The sequence below is a fragment of the Solanum dulcamara genome, chromosome 10 (assembly GCF_947179165.1).
Source record: "Solanum dulcamara chromosome 10, daSolDulc1.2, whole genome shotgun sequence".
Classification (NCBI taxonomy): domain Eukaryota; kingdom Viridiplantae; phylum Streptophyta; class Magnoliopsida; order Solanales; family Solanaceae; genus Solanum; species Solanum dulcamara.
In genome coordinates this window covers 434782-450129 of record NC_077246.1, presented here as the reverse complement: position 1 = coordinate 450129, position 15348 = coordinate 434782, and the positions used below count along the sequence as shown (strand labels likewise).

Below are 15348 nucleotides of genomic sequence, written 5' to 3'. Positions count from 1 at the left end.
TATTTATTAAAATATAATTTATAAATATTTTTTAAAATTTTTTCATAATTTTTGTTTTCTTTCTTACATTTAGATTTGGACTTGAGTAGCTCATCTAAATAATATACAAAAAAAAACTTATTTTATAAAGTTATATTATAAAGTTAAAACTTCAAACAGTGTTGTGCCTCCATCTTATATGTTGATATTTTGTACTAGAACTCTTTTTAAGAAGCATTGCTCTGTGCTTTTTATTAGATACTATGAGAAACCCAAAAAAATCCGAAAAAACCCAAAAAACCCGAGAAACCCGAAAAACCCGAGAAAAATTGATATCGAAAAATCCGACTTTTATTGGTTTGGTTTGGTTTATAGATTTAATAACCCGACACAAATGGTTTGATTTAATTTGTAAAAAATCCGAACCAACCCGGTCCATGTACACCCCTAAGTATAGCTTGTAAATATGATGCAAATAATGCAGTCATGGATATAAACAATGTAACACTTAGCAACCATGCAATATTTGTGTGTAAATGTATAATAATATATGTCGTTTAGCTAAGAAAACTGTTTCAACATTGGCAAGGGCCACCACTACCTAGTCATTAAAAATAAAAGACTGCATCTCTATTTATAAAGAGCTAAAAAAAAGATTTAAGAAATATATTGTTTTTCTTATAGATACTAAACTAAAAGGAAACTAAATATTATATAATTAATGTAGATTCCTAATAAGAAAAAATGAATATTCTAGAATATTTCTAAATTTAAAAGAAAGTAATATTATACCATTAATGTAAATCATAAATTAGAAGGAAAGTAAATTTTAACACTTTGCCGGACTTAGCTTTCGTCCCTTCGCTCTTATAGACAACGTCTTGACTTTACTATCGCTCATGATTTTCCTGTTTCAAATTATTTATCGTGATTTTTAAAAATAGTTATTTTAATTTATTTTTTATTTTAGAAGTTTAAGATAAATTTTTTTAATTTTATTCTTAATATTAGTTATTTTTGAAAATACAAATACTTCAATATATAGACTAAATATTTAATGAAGAGAGAATTATATTTTAATACGTTAATGAGGATAAATAGTCAAAATTCCTACCATAATATCCTATTTAATGATATTGCCTTCTAACTACTAATTATTTCTAAAAGCCATATTTACGTGCACAAATTAATTAACCTTTTATGTTTTATGTAGTGTATTACGGGTGTAACGTTCCATCCCACAATATGATGTGATAAATTATTAAATAGTAGTACTAACTAACAAAAAAAAGGAAAATGACAATAATTAATGGGAGGTGATGTATAAATTTAGGGGCGAGTCTTCATACGAATCTTCTCCGTATATATAAGATATTTTTAAAAAATTTAGTGGATATATAAATAATGTATAACAACGAAATTCATATTTAGCAATATAATTTTTGTATTTTTGGTTTATTGATATTATTGGAAGCAATTTTTGATGTTGTAGTTAGTTTCTGAAAAAACATAATATAAACAAGCATTTAAACTTAGCGTCAGATATCAACTAACAAGTAAATACTCAAATTTTGAAAGTTACATCTTAACCAACAACTAAACAATCCAACTGATTTTCATAATGCTAACGTTGCACATGAATTATAGAAGTGACTTAGATGATCATTTCGTAAGTTATATCATTCACCTAATTTAAGTATAGACAAGTTGAGGTGTCTAGATTGATGTGCATATGCAAAATTATAGTGCTTAATTACTAGTTGAAATCAACTAAACTTGGTTCCAGACTCAGCCGACACAGCTAAACACTTAAATTTGCATAAAATTAAAACAATTAGATATACGCATTCTACATGACATAATATAAATCAGTTTGAATATATCACAAACGAATTACCACGTAGAACCCATGTATTTATTTATTCAATTTATACAAATTTAAATATATATTTATATATACACCCAAAATTAAAAGAAATAAATGTTCGTTAAAACTAAATTAAAGAACACATTTACCCATTACGTTTTATTAAATTTAACCCGACTTTTATGATGTTTCTAGTTAATTCTTTTTTTTTTATATAGTTCCCATCAAATCTAACCGAGTAGAGTTTGTTAAAATACCGGCCAAACAAGGGTGAACCACAGACCCACCGCACAAATCTGCCATATTTTCATATTCCTCTCTTATTTATTTTTCCCCCCATTCACTTTTTTTTCTCCATCCTTCACTTTCTCTCTCTAGATTTGTCGGTGATGGGAGCAACAATTCTGCCAGATCTCGGAACGGAGATTCTGATTCCGGTATGTGCACTCATCGGAATTGGATTCGCGTTAGTACAATGGGTGATTGTTTCTAAAGTTACGGTTTCGACGGATGGTAAATCGTCATCTTCCTGTGCCGGCACCGATGGTAAGAATGGATATGCTGAATCGCTTATTGAAGAAGAAGAAGGAATAAATGACCATAGCGTTGTGCACAAATGTGCTGAAATTCAAAATGCCATTGCTGAAGGTACGCGAAGATTAGCATTTTGTTTTGAATTTTTTGGTTTTGAATTTTTTAGCTGCATTGAAATTGCTTTATATGTTCTTCATGTAACGATTGCGTATGTACGCTAAAAATCTACTACTGATAAGAATACACGTGTATATATGTGTGTAGTTTTTTGTATAACTAGAGTCTAAGCCAGCTTTCGTGCACCTGTATCCTAGCTAGCTTTTGCGCACCATGGCAGATTCACATATATATGTACATATAACTCTGTTTACCAAGGCTATAACAAATTAGAAATCATCTAGTGTTTTTTTTTTGTTCTGTTGGGATTTGAACCTCGGCATGATTCTCTCAATCCACCTTATTGATCAATACACCACACAGGATGTGTATATATGTGTGTATAATATATTGTATATGTATTTATGTATGCATATATGTCTCTGTGTATTTTCTTTGTATGATGGTTGTGCTTGGTCCAGCTTAGGTACATTCACTATACCAGCACACATTGGCGGATGCATTATTTGAATTTTATGTGCTCTACGATGAGGTCAAGTTAATATTAAAATAATAAGTGGGTTTCTTAGTGGATAGCTTAATATATATTTACAAGATCAACCCATTAGATCCACCCCTTGGTTGGCAGAGGTAAAGAAATCGCCTAGTATTTTTGGCACTGCTAGGATTTGAACATGAGACTTCATGTTTCTAAACCCACTTAATTGTCTATGTGTGTACAGAGTTCAAGTTGAAGGCAGTAGGTGGATGTGTACTCTGTTAAAAGGCTATACAATTGTTTGTCTGTATGGTTTGCAATTAGATCTTTTCTTGGAGTTGAATTTTTGCCGTTGTGTTCGGTTGATACATTTTTTTTTGATACATATAGCCTTTAGTCTTAATTTTAGGTGTTTCGAAATTCTCAGTTGCCTACATTTTTATGTTATTGAAAATTTCAAGTACTTGTATATAGTGGCGAAGCCAGGATTCTGAATAAAAGAGTTTAAAATCTGAATAAGTAGTCACACGGTCTAGTTGAAGGTGGTTCGATATCTACTTTATATACATAAAAAATTATTTTAACCATATATAAATGGTATAATTTTCTGCCGAAGAGGGTTCAGATGAACCCCCTTGGCACAAGGTGGCTCCGCCACTGCTTGTATAATACTAGTAAATTGAATGAGCTTGTTCTATTGTTTATATGTATACGTATGTGTGAGTAAAGGTAGCAGCTTTGATGCTTTGATACATTGTCTCTGTACTTTTACGTGGTTTGTTGGTATACTTTCTTCTGATTTACTTGGTGCGTTTAGCATTTAACTATTAAGTTTTGTCTAAATAGTAATTCTTGCACAATACATGTTATGTTGTGATGCAACTTTGTTTGTTCATCATAAAGATCTGAGGTTTTCCTGCTTTGCATGTTGCTTACTACTTAAATAATGATTATTTAACAGATGTTACAAATTATTAGTTTAATCTTTAAGATCTGAACTTTTCGTGCTTTGCAGGTTGCTTGATGATTATTTAACAGATGTTATAGACTTAGACTTTAGTCTTCCTCTTTAATTACTGTTACAATTTGTTAGCTTGCTATGATTATGATGGGCATGCCACTTTGTTATTTTATATTAACTAATTGCAGTTAAGTACTCCCTAAGCAACCCTTGATTCACTATTAAATAATTTCAGGCTGCTGCCCAGCACTATCCTAGTGGTATACTTCTAAGAAGATAGACTAGAGAAACCGTGTTAACTTGATATTTTGCTATAGTCACATGTCTCTAATCTAGAAGCCAACTTAGTGCAAGGCTGCTGAATTGAATAATAACATGTTACATCTATTTAGAGATTTAAATTTTCATTCTTGTCATCAAGTGATTAAAATAAGATATGTGAATTTAACAGCTTCATTGGGTTGTTGTTGTTGTTGTTGTTGAATTTAACAGCTTCATTGCACAAAGTAAATATTGAGCAACTAGGGGGATCGAAATTTTCTGATGAATGTGAGGTTACTTTGGCAGTTTCCTTAGAGCATCCATAGTGGACATCCTTGGAACATAGAATTTAAAAAGAAAAATAAGAAAGAAAAAAACAAGAGGAATTCTGAGATTCTATGGATGATTAAAAATACTATAAATAGTGTAGTTTTGGCAATTGGCATTTCAAATCTGGAGCATATTACAGGCTTCAGTTGAATTTCGAATCGTCAAAAGAGAGCTTCCTTTTGCTCTTACGAATATTGTATTGCTGGATTTGTTCCAGTTTACCGCTCTAGAGTCTAGTGTGTTGTGTTAATGTTTATTTTAGCGTAAGAGTTCTTCATTTTTCATTGTTTGGACCATATTTGACTTGAAAAATGAAGGATTTAACTGATCTATGAATGTGCCTACACAGTAAAATATTTCCTGATAATAGCTTTCCTAACTGCGGAATCTATCTATGCCACAGGTGCAACCTCATTCTTGTTTACGGAATACCAGTATGTTGGTGTTTTCATGGTTGCTTTTGCAATTCTGATCTTCCTATTCCTTGGTTCTGTTGAGGGTTTCAGCACAAAGAACCAGGCGTGTACGTATGACAGCTCCAAAATGTGCAAGCCTGCTCTTGCAACTGCTGTCTTCAGCACCATATCCTTCTTGCTTGGTGCTGTAACTTCTGTGATATCCGGGTTTCTTGGAATGAAAATTGCAACATATGCAAATGCACGGACTACCTTGGAGGCTAGAAAGGGTGTTGGTAAGGCTTTCATTGTTGCATTCCGTTCTGGTGCTGTGATGGGCTTCCTTCTTGCTGCAAATGGCCTTCTTGTTTTGTACATCGCCATCAACCTATTCCAGTTATACTACGGTGATGACTGGGAAGGACTTTTTGAGGCTATAACTGGTTATGGGCTTGGTGGGTCATCAATGGCCCTTTTTGGTAGAGTTGGTGGAGGTATATACACTAAAGCTGCAGATGTTGGAGCTGATCTAGTGGGCAAGGTGGAGAGAAACATCCCTGAAGATGATCCTAGAAATCCAGCAGTAAGCTTATTGTGTCATTTAAATGGAAAGATGCGTTTATATTTTTTTTCTGGTTAGTTTTAATGCTAAATATGTTCTTAGGTTATTGCTGACAATGTCGGTGACAATGTTGGAGATATTGCTGGGATGGGGTCGGATCTATTTGGATCTTATGCAGAGTCATCGTGTGCTGCCCTTGTTGTTGCGTCTATCTCCTCTTTCGGGGTCAACCATGAGTTCACTGCCATGCTATATCCTCTTCTTATCAGTTCTGTCGGCATCCTTGTGTGTTTGCTTACCACCTTATTTGCAACTGATTTCTTTGAAGTCAAGGCTGTAAAAGAAATTGAGACAGCATTGAAGAAGCAACTTGTAATCTCAACTGTTCTCATGACAATTGGAATTGCTCTTGTTTCTTGGATTGCCCTTCCATCTACCTTCACAATATTCAATTTTGGAATTCAGAAAGAAGTTCAGAGCTGGTAAATCTAAACCTGTGCTTCTATAATTTGAAATAATTACATTAAATATATGTTGTTCCATAATATTTCTCGGATTGTCTTTGAAAATTGTAAGCATGAAATCAATATGTAGGTAAAGCAACTCCAGTAAAATTTGGTCCAAATATTTATCAAAGGCTAACTGGCACACAAAACTGATTTAAACTTGCAGGCAATTGTTCTTATGCGTTGGAGTTGGTCTGTGGGCTGGACTTATCATTGGATTTGTTACCGAGTACTATACCAGCAACGCTTACAGGTAGACTTGGGTCTCTAGCTGTTCTGTTTGGTGCTTATTTGACTCTTGCCAATCAGAAATGTAAGTTTTGTTTCATTTGTTTCCAGCCCTGTGCAAGATGTTGCTGATTCTTGCCGAACTGGTGCTGCCACAAACATTATATTTGGCCTTGCCTTGGGCTACAAATCAGTTATCATTCCAATTTTTGCCATAGCAATCAGCATTTTTGTTAGCTTCAGTTTTGCTGCAATGTACGGCATTGCAGTCGCTGCTCTTGGAATGCTGAGCACCATAGCTACTGGTTTGGCAATTGACGCCTATGGTCCCATCAGTGACAATGCAGGAGGCATTGCTGAGATGGCTGGGATGAGCCACAGAATCAGAGAAAGAACCGATGCCCTTGATGCTGCAGGAAACACCACTGCTGCTATTGGAAAGGTAAGTCAGATACTCTAGTACTTCATTGAATGTTGTTAGGTCTAGTTAGAAAAGAAAGGTTCACTCCATTGCCTCTTTGTTAATGAACTTTCTATTATGGCAACAGGGATTTGCCATTGGATCTGCTGCTCTTGTGTCTCTGGCCCTCTTTGGTGCATTTGTGAGTCGTGCAGGAATTTCCACTGTAGATGTCTTGACACCGAAAGTATTCATTGGCTTGCTTATCGGTGCAATGCTTCCTTACTGGTTCTCTGCCATGACAATGAAGAGCGTCGGAAGTGCTGCCCTTAAGATGGTTGAGGAAGTGCGCAGGCAATTCAACACCATCCCTGGACTCATGGAAGGAACCGCAAAGCCTGATTATGCCAACTGCGTCAAGATCTCCACTGATGCATCAATCAAAGAAATGATCCCACCTGGTGCCCTTGTCATGCTCACTCCTTTGATTGTAGGGATATTATTCGGTGTGGAAACCTTGTCCGGTGTGCTTGCAGGATCTTTAGTGTCTGGCGTACAGGTAATGATTCTGATGACAGGTTTAAAAACCTTCAAACGATCTCTCTCTCTCTCTCTCTCTCTCTCTCTCTCTCTCTCTCTCTTATCCTGGATGATCTTTGGTTTGTAGATTGCCATATCTGCATCAAACACTGGTGGTGCTTGGGACAACGCCAAGAAGTACATCGAGGTATAATAATTAGTTGGACCTTATTACATTCACATTAAGTTCCTGGAGTATCTTGAGAAACATCGTTTATTTCTCTCATTTTTGGGATATTAGGCTGGAGCTTCAGAACACGCGAAAACTCTTGGTCCCAAGGGATCCGATCCACACAAGGCTGCTGTCATTGGTGACACTGTTGGTGACCCCCTCAAGGACACATCTGGACCATCACTGAACATCCTCATCAAGCTGATGGCTGTGGAGTCACTTGTTTTTGCTCCCTTTTTCGCCACTCACGGTGGTCTGCTCTTCAAGATCCTTTAAGACAAAAGCAACTCAACTGGATCAAATTTTCGTCTGGTGATGTTTTTACTCCTCCTTTTGCCTACTTTTTTTTTAGTTTTCTCTTCGTGTTCATCGTTGATAGAATGTACGTCTTTGGAGGAGAACTGGTGATGATGGCGAAATGTTTATGAAGAGTTTAGAAAAATCCAACATTCTTTTCTTAAGAGTAAAATGTATCCTATGTATCTATAGTATATATACACACACAAAGAAGTTGAAAATTATGTAAGCTTTTATTCGTTGTTATTTTGTTGGTCTTTACATTGCATATTCTTTTAACTTGTCATGAGTTATCTTGATATTCTTACACGCACAAATAATGCATGAACAAAAATATGAGTTTAGCTTCTATACATAGCTCGTGAAAAACGAACTCAAGTAATAACTTTCACGTTATAACTTGAGGTACGTGCAAGTTGACCTATACATCACAGTTATCAAAAAGTTTTCACATAGATTGAAGTATAGAGGATGAGAGATTCATAGAGAAAACAAGAAGATAACAAACAATTTTATTGAACCATAACTAGAATTTTTTTTAATTAAAATACATGAACAAAAGCTATTCTTTGCCAAATTAGAAAATATTGCTAAACATAGAAGTACTTTCTAATTTATCATACCAAACATATTAAAGAAAATAAAATCATTCCATTCCTTTTGACTAATTGAAAAAATCACAACTTTTTATTTATTTTGTTAATTTTACATTATGAAAAAGGAAAAAATACCAAACATCCACATCCACTTGGATCTAACTTACCTACACTAATTGTATAAGAAACATTTACACCATCAATGTATCTTAGCCTGTTATAACAAGCAATACGTCTTATTTTCTCATGTTATTTGTGACAACGTAAAAAATATTCTTTTACACGATCAGTGGAGGGGTAATTATTTGAGCCTCACTGGAACAAAAACTCTTAATAGCTTGTGGAAAAAATGGATTAAATGGGAAAAAAATTGGCCAACATCCATCATCAATATCTAATGCAGCTTTACAACATTGAGGACCAAGTAAATGGGGTTGAATACTTAAAAAGGGTGTAATTATTTCTTCAACACAATTAGGAACATCATTAACTGATGTTAAACATTTTGTGATAGAATCAGGGCCTAATCCTCCAAAATTAGGAAATAATCCACCAAAATTTGGCAATAATCCACCAAAAATTTGAGCATTGACAAGTGATATGGATAATAAAGAAATTAGGATAGTTGAATATAAGGCTTTAGGTTCGTCATTCGAGAAAAAAAATTACTCACACTCGATATTTTTATTTAGTACTGATAGTATTTGTTGTAAGGACTTTGGATTGTAAGTATGATTTTTATTTTTTTAGAGTTTGTGTTATTTATATGTAAAGTTTATGAGCCAAATTAATAAGAAATAGTGACATTAATTTTCTATCAGTTTAATTGTTGTTTTGTTTAATGTTTAGTCATATATATTTAAATTAAAAAGATGTTATTAATATTAGTATTTATTGCTTCATTCTTCTTTTCTTTTTGTAGTAAGGGGGTTACTTTTTTGTTGTAACTATAGTAATTACATTAAATTGGTTAATGAATGAATATTAATTTCAGTCCTTGACCATTCATGTAATTCGATATTATATTGTCAAAAATAGAAAAAAATGAGATTCAAAAATGACTAAAACAATGCATTTCATAATAAATATTTATAAATAAATAATCTTTATGACACCAAAATCTCCCTATAAATACCTTTACTTCTCCACAAAAATCCAACCAAACATCATCCAAAAAAAATAAAAATCAGAGCAAATTCAAGAAGTCATGGCAATAAAAAATTTAAAGTTTTTTGGATTTTTCATTATATTATGCATGGGAAATTCAGTAGTAGCTATGGCTAGAGTTGATCAAATTTTGGCACCAAGTCCTAATGATGATGAAGTAGTTGAATGTTGGTCATCACTTCAAAGGTTAAATAGATGTGTAAAAGGAATTTATGAAGTATTTATTGGTATTGGATGGCTTGATTCTCCTTGTTGTGAAGTAATTAATGGGATTGAAAGTAAATGTTGGCCAAAATTTTTCCCATTTGATCCAAGTTTTGGTGATCTATTGGTGTATTATTGTAGCATTTCTGCTCCTGCACCATCTCCATTTGCTGCAATTTGAAGATGAAAGTGAGAGTATTTGGTTAAATAATGGGGTTGGTGGAGGGGAGGGGGAGTGTGTGTGTGTTTTTTATAAAAACTTTCTTATGATGCAAAAAATGCAATTGAAGGTTCTTGTTAGGTGTTTGGCTGATTGAATAAACTTTTGTTTCTATGATATTGATAGAGAGTTAGGTGCACTGACCATATAAAGAACTTTTATATTAACGGAGTTTCAAATGTCATTGAGGACAAAAAGTGCAATGGGTGGAGGTTTTTGTTAGGTGTTTCTTTTGGTCAATTGAATAAACTTTTGCTTGTCTTTTATGTTTTGTATACTGACAATATAAAAGGAGTTTTACACTATCAGAGTGTCCAATAAGCATTAATGATGAGATTCAGAATACGGAAGTTAGAATGTATCATTTGTAGTATAAAGATCTTTTGTATTATCGAGTGTCAAATGTCATTGAGGATAAAAAGTGCAATTGGTGGAGGTTCTTGTTAGGTGTTTTTTTTTTGTCGATTGAATAATCTTTTGCTCATCTTTTATGTTTTGTATACTGACAATATAAAAGGTTTTTACACTATCATAGTGTCGAATAAGCATTAATGATGAGAATCAAAATACGGAAGTCAAAACATGTAATTTTTAGTATAAAGAACTTTGGTATTATTAGTGTCAAATGTCGCTTGTGGACGAAAATGCAATTGGAAGTTCTTGTTAGGTGTATACACTATCAAAGTGTCGAATAAGCATCAATGATGAAATTCAGAATACGAAAGTCAAAACATCTAAGTTTGGATTACCCTTCCATGGAACATTGATATATTATCGCAGCATTGCTGCTCCTGCACCAACTCCATTTACTTCACAGCTTGAAGATGAAAATGATAGTATTTGGGGTGAGGGGTGGGATTTGGTTACTTAAAAATGAGAGAGAATGTCGGCGACCACGTCGCTAAGAATGGCATAGTTTAGCTATCTACATAAGCATATAATGTTTTAAGTATATAATGTTTTAAGTGTGAATATAAATCAGGAACTTTGTAAACATCACCTTTATTTTAGAAAAAAAACTATATGGTAAATTGGTAATTGAAATTTTTTCAGGTTAAGTTGAATACTTCCCCTTTCTCAACCACTTCTTGTTATAACATGCATCATAGCCTGTTTGACCACCAAAATTTACTTATTCTGAAAAGTGCTTTGCAAAAAAATTGTTTCTAGGAAGAAGTTACTTCTTTCAACTTCGAAAAAATAACTTCTATTTTACTACTAAAACCACTTATTTTGTTTCCTACAAGCTTGGCTAACACCTCAACATTATAAAACAAGCACTACTCACTTCCCAGAAGCTTTGGTCAAAAAGACTATCACTGTCAAATGCCATTGAAGATGGTCGGGAGATGAAGGAATGATGAAAGTTAAAGAGTACAAGAACATACCCAATGAAATACCACAATTTTGGGAGGGTAGAGTGTACGCAAACCTTAAACCTACCTCGCAGAGGTAGAGAGGTAAGGAAGTTGAGAGTACACCATTGTCAAATAGACTATCACTGTCAAATGCCATTGAAGATGGTCGGGAGATGAAGGAATGATGAAAGTTGAGTACAACAACATACCCAATGTAATACCACAAGTGGAGAAGGATAGAGTATACTCAAACCTTAAATCTATCTTGCAGAAGTAGAGAGGTACGGAAGTTGAGAGTACACAATTAATAAGGATCCAAAATATTCATAGGATTGAATGGAATATATATCAGAACAAGAAGTCAAATAGCATGACAAAAGGAGTTCATTTGTTCTGCAAAAGGATGATTAATTCCTACAGAAGAGCTAAGACTCTCCTCTTCCTACTACTACTACATAATCCAACAAGCATGGAAGAAAAGCAGAATAACATACAAGGAAATGGTTTACTTTTTCTTCTTGGCAGGTGGTTGATCCTCCTCTTCCTCCTCTTCTTCGTCATCTTCCTCTTCATCATCATCATCCCCATCCTCATCATCTTCATCATCATCATCGTCGTCATCGCTGCCTTCGTTGCCGTTAGCTGCTGGATTCTCTTCGGGATCTCCTTCATCGTCATCGTCATCATCTCCTCCTTCGCCTGAAAAGTCTTCATCATCAGCATCATCATCATCCTGATCATCAGCATCTCCGTCATCATCTTCATCATCGTCCTCTGTGTCGCTCCCATCTTTGTTCTCAGGCCCAGCTTTGTCCGTTTTATGAAGTTCCTCGAATGGAAACCTGAAAACAAGATCAAAATTGGTGTTCGCCACATGAAATTTTCCAGTTCTGAAGGCTATGACTTATGAGTATTGCGAAGATGACAAATATTACCTTTTATCAGTGCCTATCAACTCTGGCAATGCATCAGCATCCTTGAGCATAATTCCTGCCTGAAGCATAACTGACTTTGATAAGGGAAATATTACGAGAGAACTTGAGGAACAAGAAGTTTCTAGGTCGTAATTGTAAAGTTCTATCAAAGGCACAACGAAAAGTTGGGCAACTAAACTGAATAAGCATAACCAACTTTTGCATCAAGTGCTATCTAACAATTTCACTTATGCTTATAAGGAAGCAAAAAGTGAATTAGATTTTTGAATTTTAAGGTTCCTGCATGCATATATGGACAATTAAGGTTTTGCCAAAGGTGACAAAAATTGGCAGTACTCGCGCAAACAAGAACCTTATACACACGTTTTCAAGTTGCATCAGTAACATATCAGACAAGAAGAGCACTAATCAAATTTACCACTATATGTTCTTTTCATTTATCTTACTACCGTTTGTCTCCCTCTTTAGCGAACGCTATTACACCCATATATTTCATATATCCAAAATAGTTCGTTTCACTTTCTATGCCGCACTAGTGTCAGATTTTCCAATATAAACTACTTTTGGAGAATTGTACATGCACCCGTTGACATTTTTGAAGAGTCCGAGCAATATAGAAATTGGACATTTGTTCCACATCCACAAAGAAATTCCGAGATTTAACTACGCATAAGCAAGAAGCAATAAAATTTGACACGAGCTGTTCAAACAACATCAGAAGTAGAAAACAGAGAAAGATATCCAAAATCCACCGTTAAAAATCACAACATTCGAGAAAATAAAGAGTGGAAGTTGGAAGGTTTTGTTATACCACTATGAGCAACGAAGCAAAAGAAGAAAAAGAAATAGCATAGCTCTTGACCCCACAATTACTTCAAAAGAACATAACTTATTAACATACAATACCAAAGTTAGCAGCTTGGAGAACAATTACCAACATTCAAACAAGAAACCTAATGCAGCACAGAAAAATTTACGACCTTTAACTACCCCATTAGCAAGAAGCAATGAAATTTTACGCAAGAGCTGTCCAAATAGCTGAAAAAGCAAAACATAACAAGAAATCCAAAACCCATCATTAAAAAAATAACTTATAAACATAAAATACCTAACATTAGAAGCTTGGAGAACAATTACTTACAGTTAAAACTTAAAATAAGAAACCTAATGCAGAACAGAAAATTTCCAAGTTTTAACTGCCCCATAAAAGAATCAATGAAATTCCACAACAGAATTGTTCAAACAACTACAGAGGCTGAAAACATAGCAAGAAGTGCAAAACCCACCATAAAAAATCACAACTTTTTCAAGAAAATAATAAGAGTTGTAAGTTGGAAAAATGTGTAATACCACAATGAGCAAGAGAGCAAAAGAAAAAAGGAAATAAATAGATCTCTTCACTCTACAACTTCTTCAAAAGGAAGACAACTTATTAACATACAATACCTAAAGTTAGCAGCTTGGGGAACAAACACTAACATACATAAACAACATACTCACTGTAATTCCAGTAGTGTGTACACAAACCTTACCCCTAAAGTAGAGAGTTTGTTTCCTATAGACAGTAAACCTAATGCAGCACAGTAAATTTCCCAGCTTTAACTACACTATAAGCTAGAATCAATGAAATTTGACACAAGAACTGTTCAAACAACTACAGAAGCAGAAAACAGAGCAAGAAATTCAAACCCCACAATTAAAAATCACAACTTTTTCAAGAAAATATAAAAGTGTCAAGTTAAAAGATAGTGTATTATACCACAATGAACAAGGAAGCAACAGATCTCTGAGCAGCCAAAAGGGTCTCAGCAACTACAGCTTCAAGAACAGACCCCACCACCATTCTCCCAAGAACAGCTACATCAGACCTCAAACTACTCACCTCCATTTTTACTCCCCTAAAATAAAACAACCCAAAAAAAAAAAAGCAAAGAAACAGAGAGTTCAAGAATACCCAAAATCCCAAAATCAAAACTTTCTGGAAAGAGAAGTAAAAATGGGGTTTTAGGGTAGGGTAGGGTAGGGTTTGACTGTCCAAAAGGGGATTGAAGATAAACTTTGGGGGGGGGGAAAGGGAAGGGAAATTAGGGTTTTGAGCAATGTGTTTAGGGTTTTGGGGTGTAAATTTGATATTAGTCGTTTTGTTGGGGGTAAAGTGTAAAAAAAGAAAGTATGTGAACTGACCTCGACAGTATGGGATCTAATGTTGAAAGTACAAAATGAGAATTAGTAGGATGGAGGTTGTTTCAAAAGATACCAACATGAATTGTGGAATTGTGGTGCAGTGGTGGAACAGATTTACTTATAATTAGATGTCTCGAATTCAAGTCATGGATATAAAAAAAAATTGTTGGGAGTGTCACTCTCGAATGGGACCTGCAGTGCACGATTCAAATTTAGTCGGGACTTCATGGGCTCCGAATACAAGATGGGAAACCAAAAAAAAAATTATTTCAAAAGATTGATAATTTTTTTAAAGATATAATACATAAATATACTATTTAACTTAATATTAATTGATATTTAATTTTGAGTGTGCATAAGTATACATTTAAGTTAGTATGAAGTTGAATAAGTAGACGGACGTGGCAATATATGCATCCTAAGCCATGGCAATACACGCGTCCAATGATGTGAACATACATGTGTCCTATTTGGCATAATACAAACCAGTTCAAGAATATTTCACGTGAATTATCATTTAAAATGTGTGATTCTACTTATTCAACTCTATATGAATTTAATAATTAACTTTTTATAAAAAAATATATATATATAAAATATTCATTCACTTCTTAAAAATTGAGACATAATTATTATTGTGCCAGAAGTTAAACCTTTATTTCTTTTTAAGTTCATAAATGTCTTAATAAAGATTATTTCAATGGTAATAGTATTATCAAAAAGTAAAAAATTATTTCAATGCACATCAAAACACAAGATAAAATTATACCGTCACATCATCCAAATGATAAGATATCGACAAATAACTTTGATTGATATATATTGTAACGTTTTTACACTGTTAAAGTAAATTTATCAAAACTTAAACAATGTTTTATTTTCTTAATAATTATTGCAGATCACTAAAAATTACAGTAGGATAGTTAAAATCTCTCCATCTTTACTCAAATTTTCAAATTTGAATTCTTACTATAGAAAAAAATCCTCATAGAAATGATTTTTTTAAATTTTATGTCGT

At 33.8% G+C, this 15348-nt stretch overlaps 2 protein-coding genes across 2 annotated transcripts; one reads left to right on the top strand and one right to left on the bottom strand.

Annotated features, from left to right (window-relative positions):
* The first annotated feature begins 2099 nt into the window (after positions 1–2099).
* LOC129871112 (pyrophosphate-energized vacuolar membrane proton pump) lies at positions 2100–7945 on the top strand. The gene is made up of 8 exons (XM_055945989.1): positions 2100–2494; positions 4931–5505; positions 5587–5966; positions 6157–6243; positions 6330–6660; positions 6767–7177; positions 7286–7345; positions 7439–7945. The coding sequence occupies exons 1-8, from the start codon at positions 2236–2238 to the stop codon at positions 7643–7645; spliced, it is 2310 nt and encodes a 769-aa protein (XP_055801964.1). The 5' UTR covers positions 2100–2235; the 3' UTR covers positions 7646–7945.
* A 3574-nt stretch (positions 7946–11519) lies between these two features.
* Positions 11520–14331, bottom strand: LOC129871454 (uncharacterized). Its single transcript, XM_055946363.1, has 3 exons — positions 13906–14331; positions 12147–12205; positions 11520–12053 (listed from the first exon to the last, which is right to left on the bottom strand). The coding sequence occupies exons 1-3, from the start codon at positions 14032–14034 to the stop codon at positions 11717–11719; spliced, it is 525 nt and encodes a 174-aa protein (XP_055802338.1). The 5' UTR covers positions 14035–14331; the 3' UTR covers positions 11520–11716.
* Between the last annotated feature and the right edge of the window lie 1017 nt (positions 14332–15348).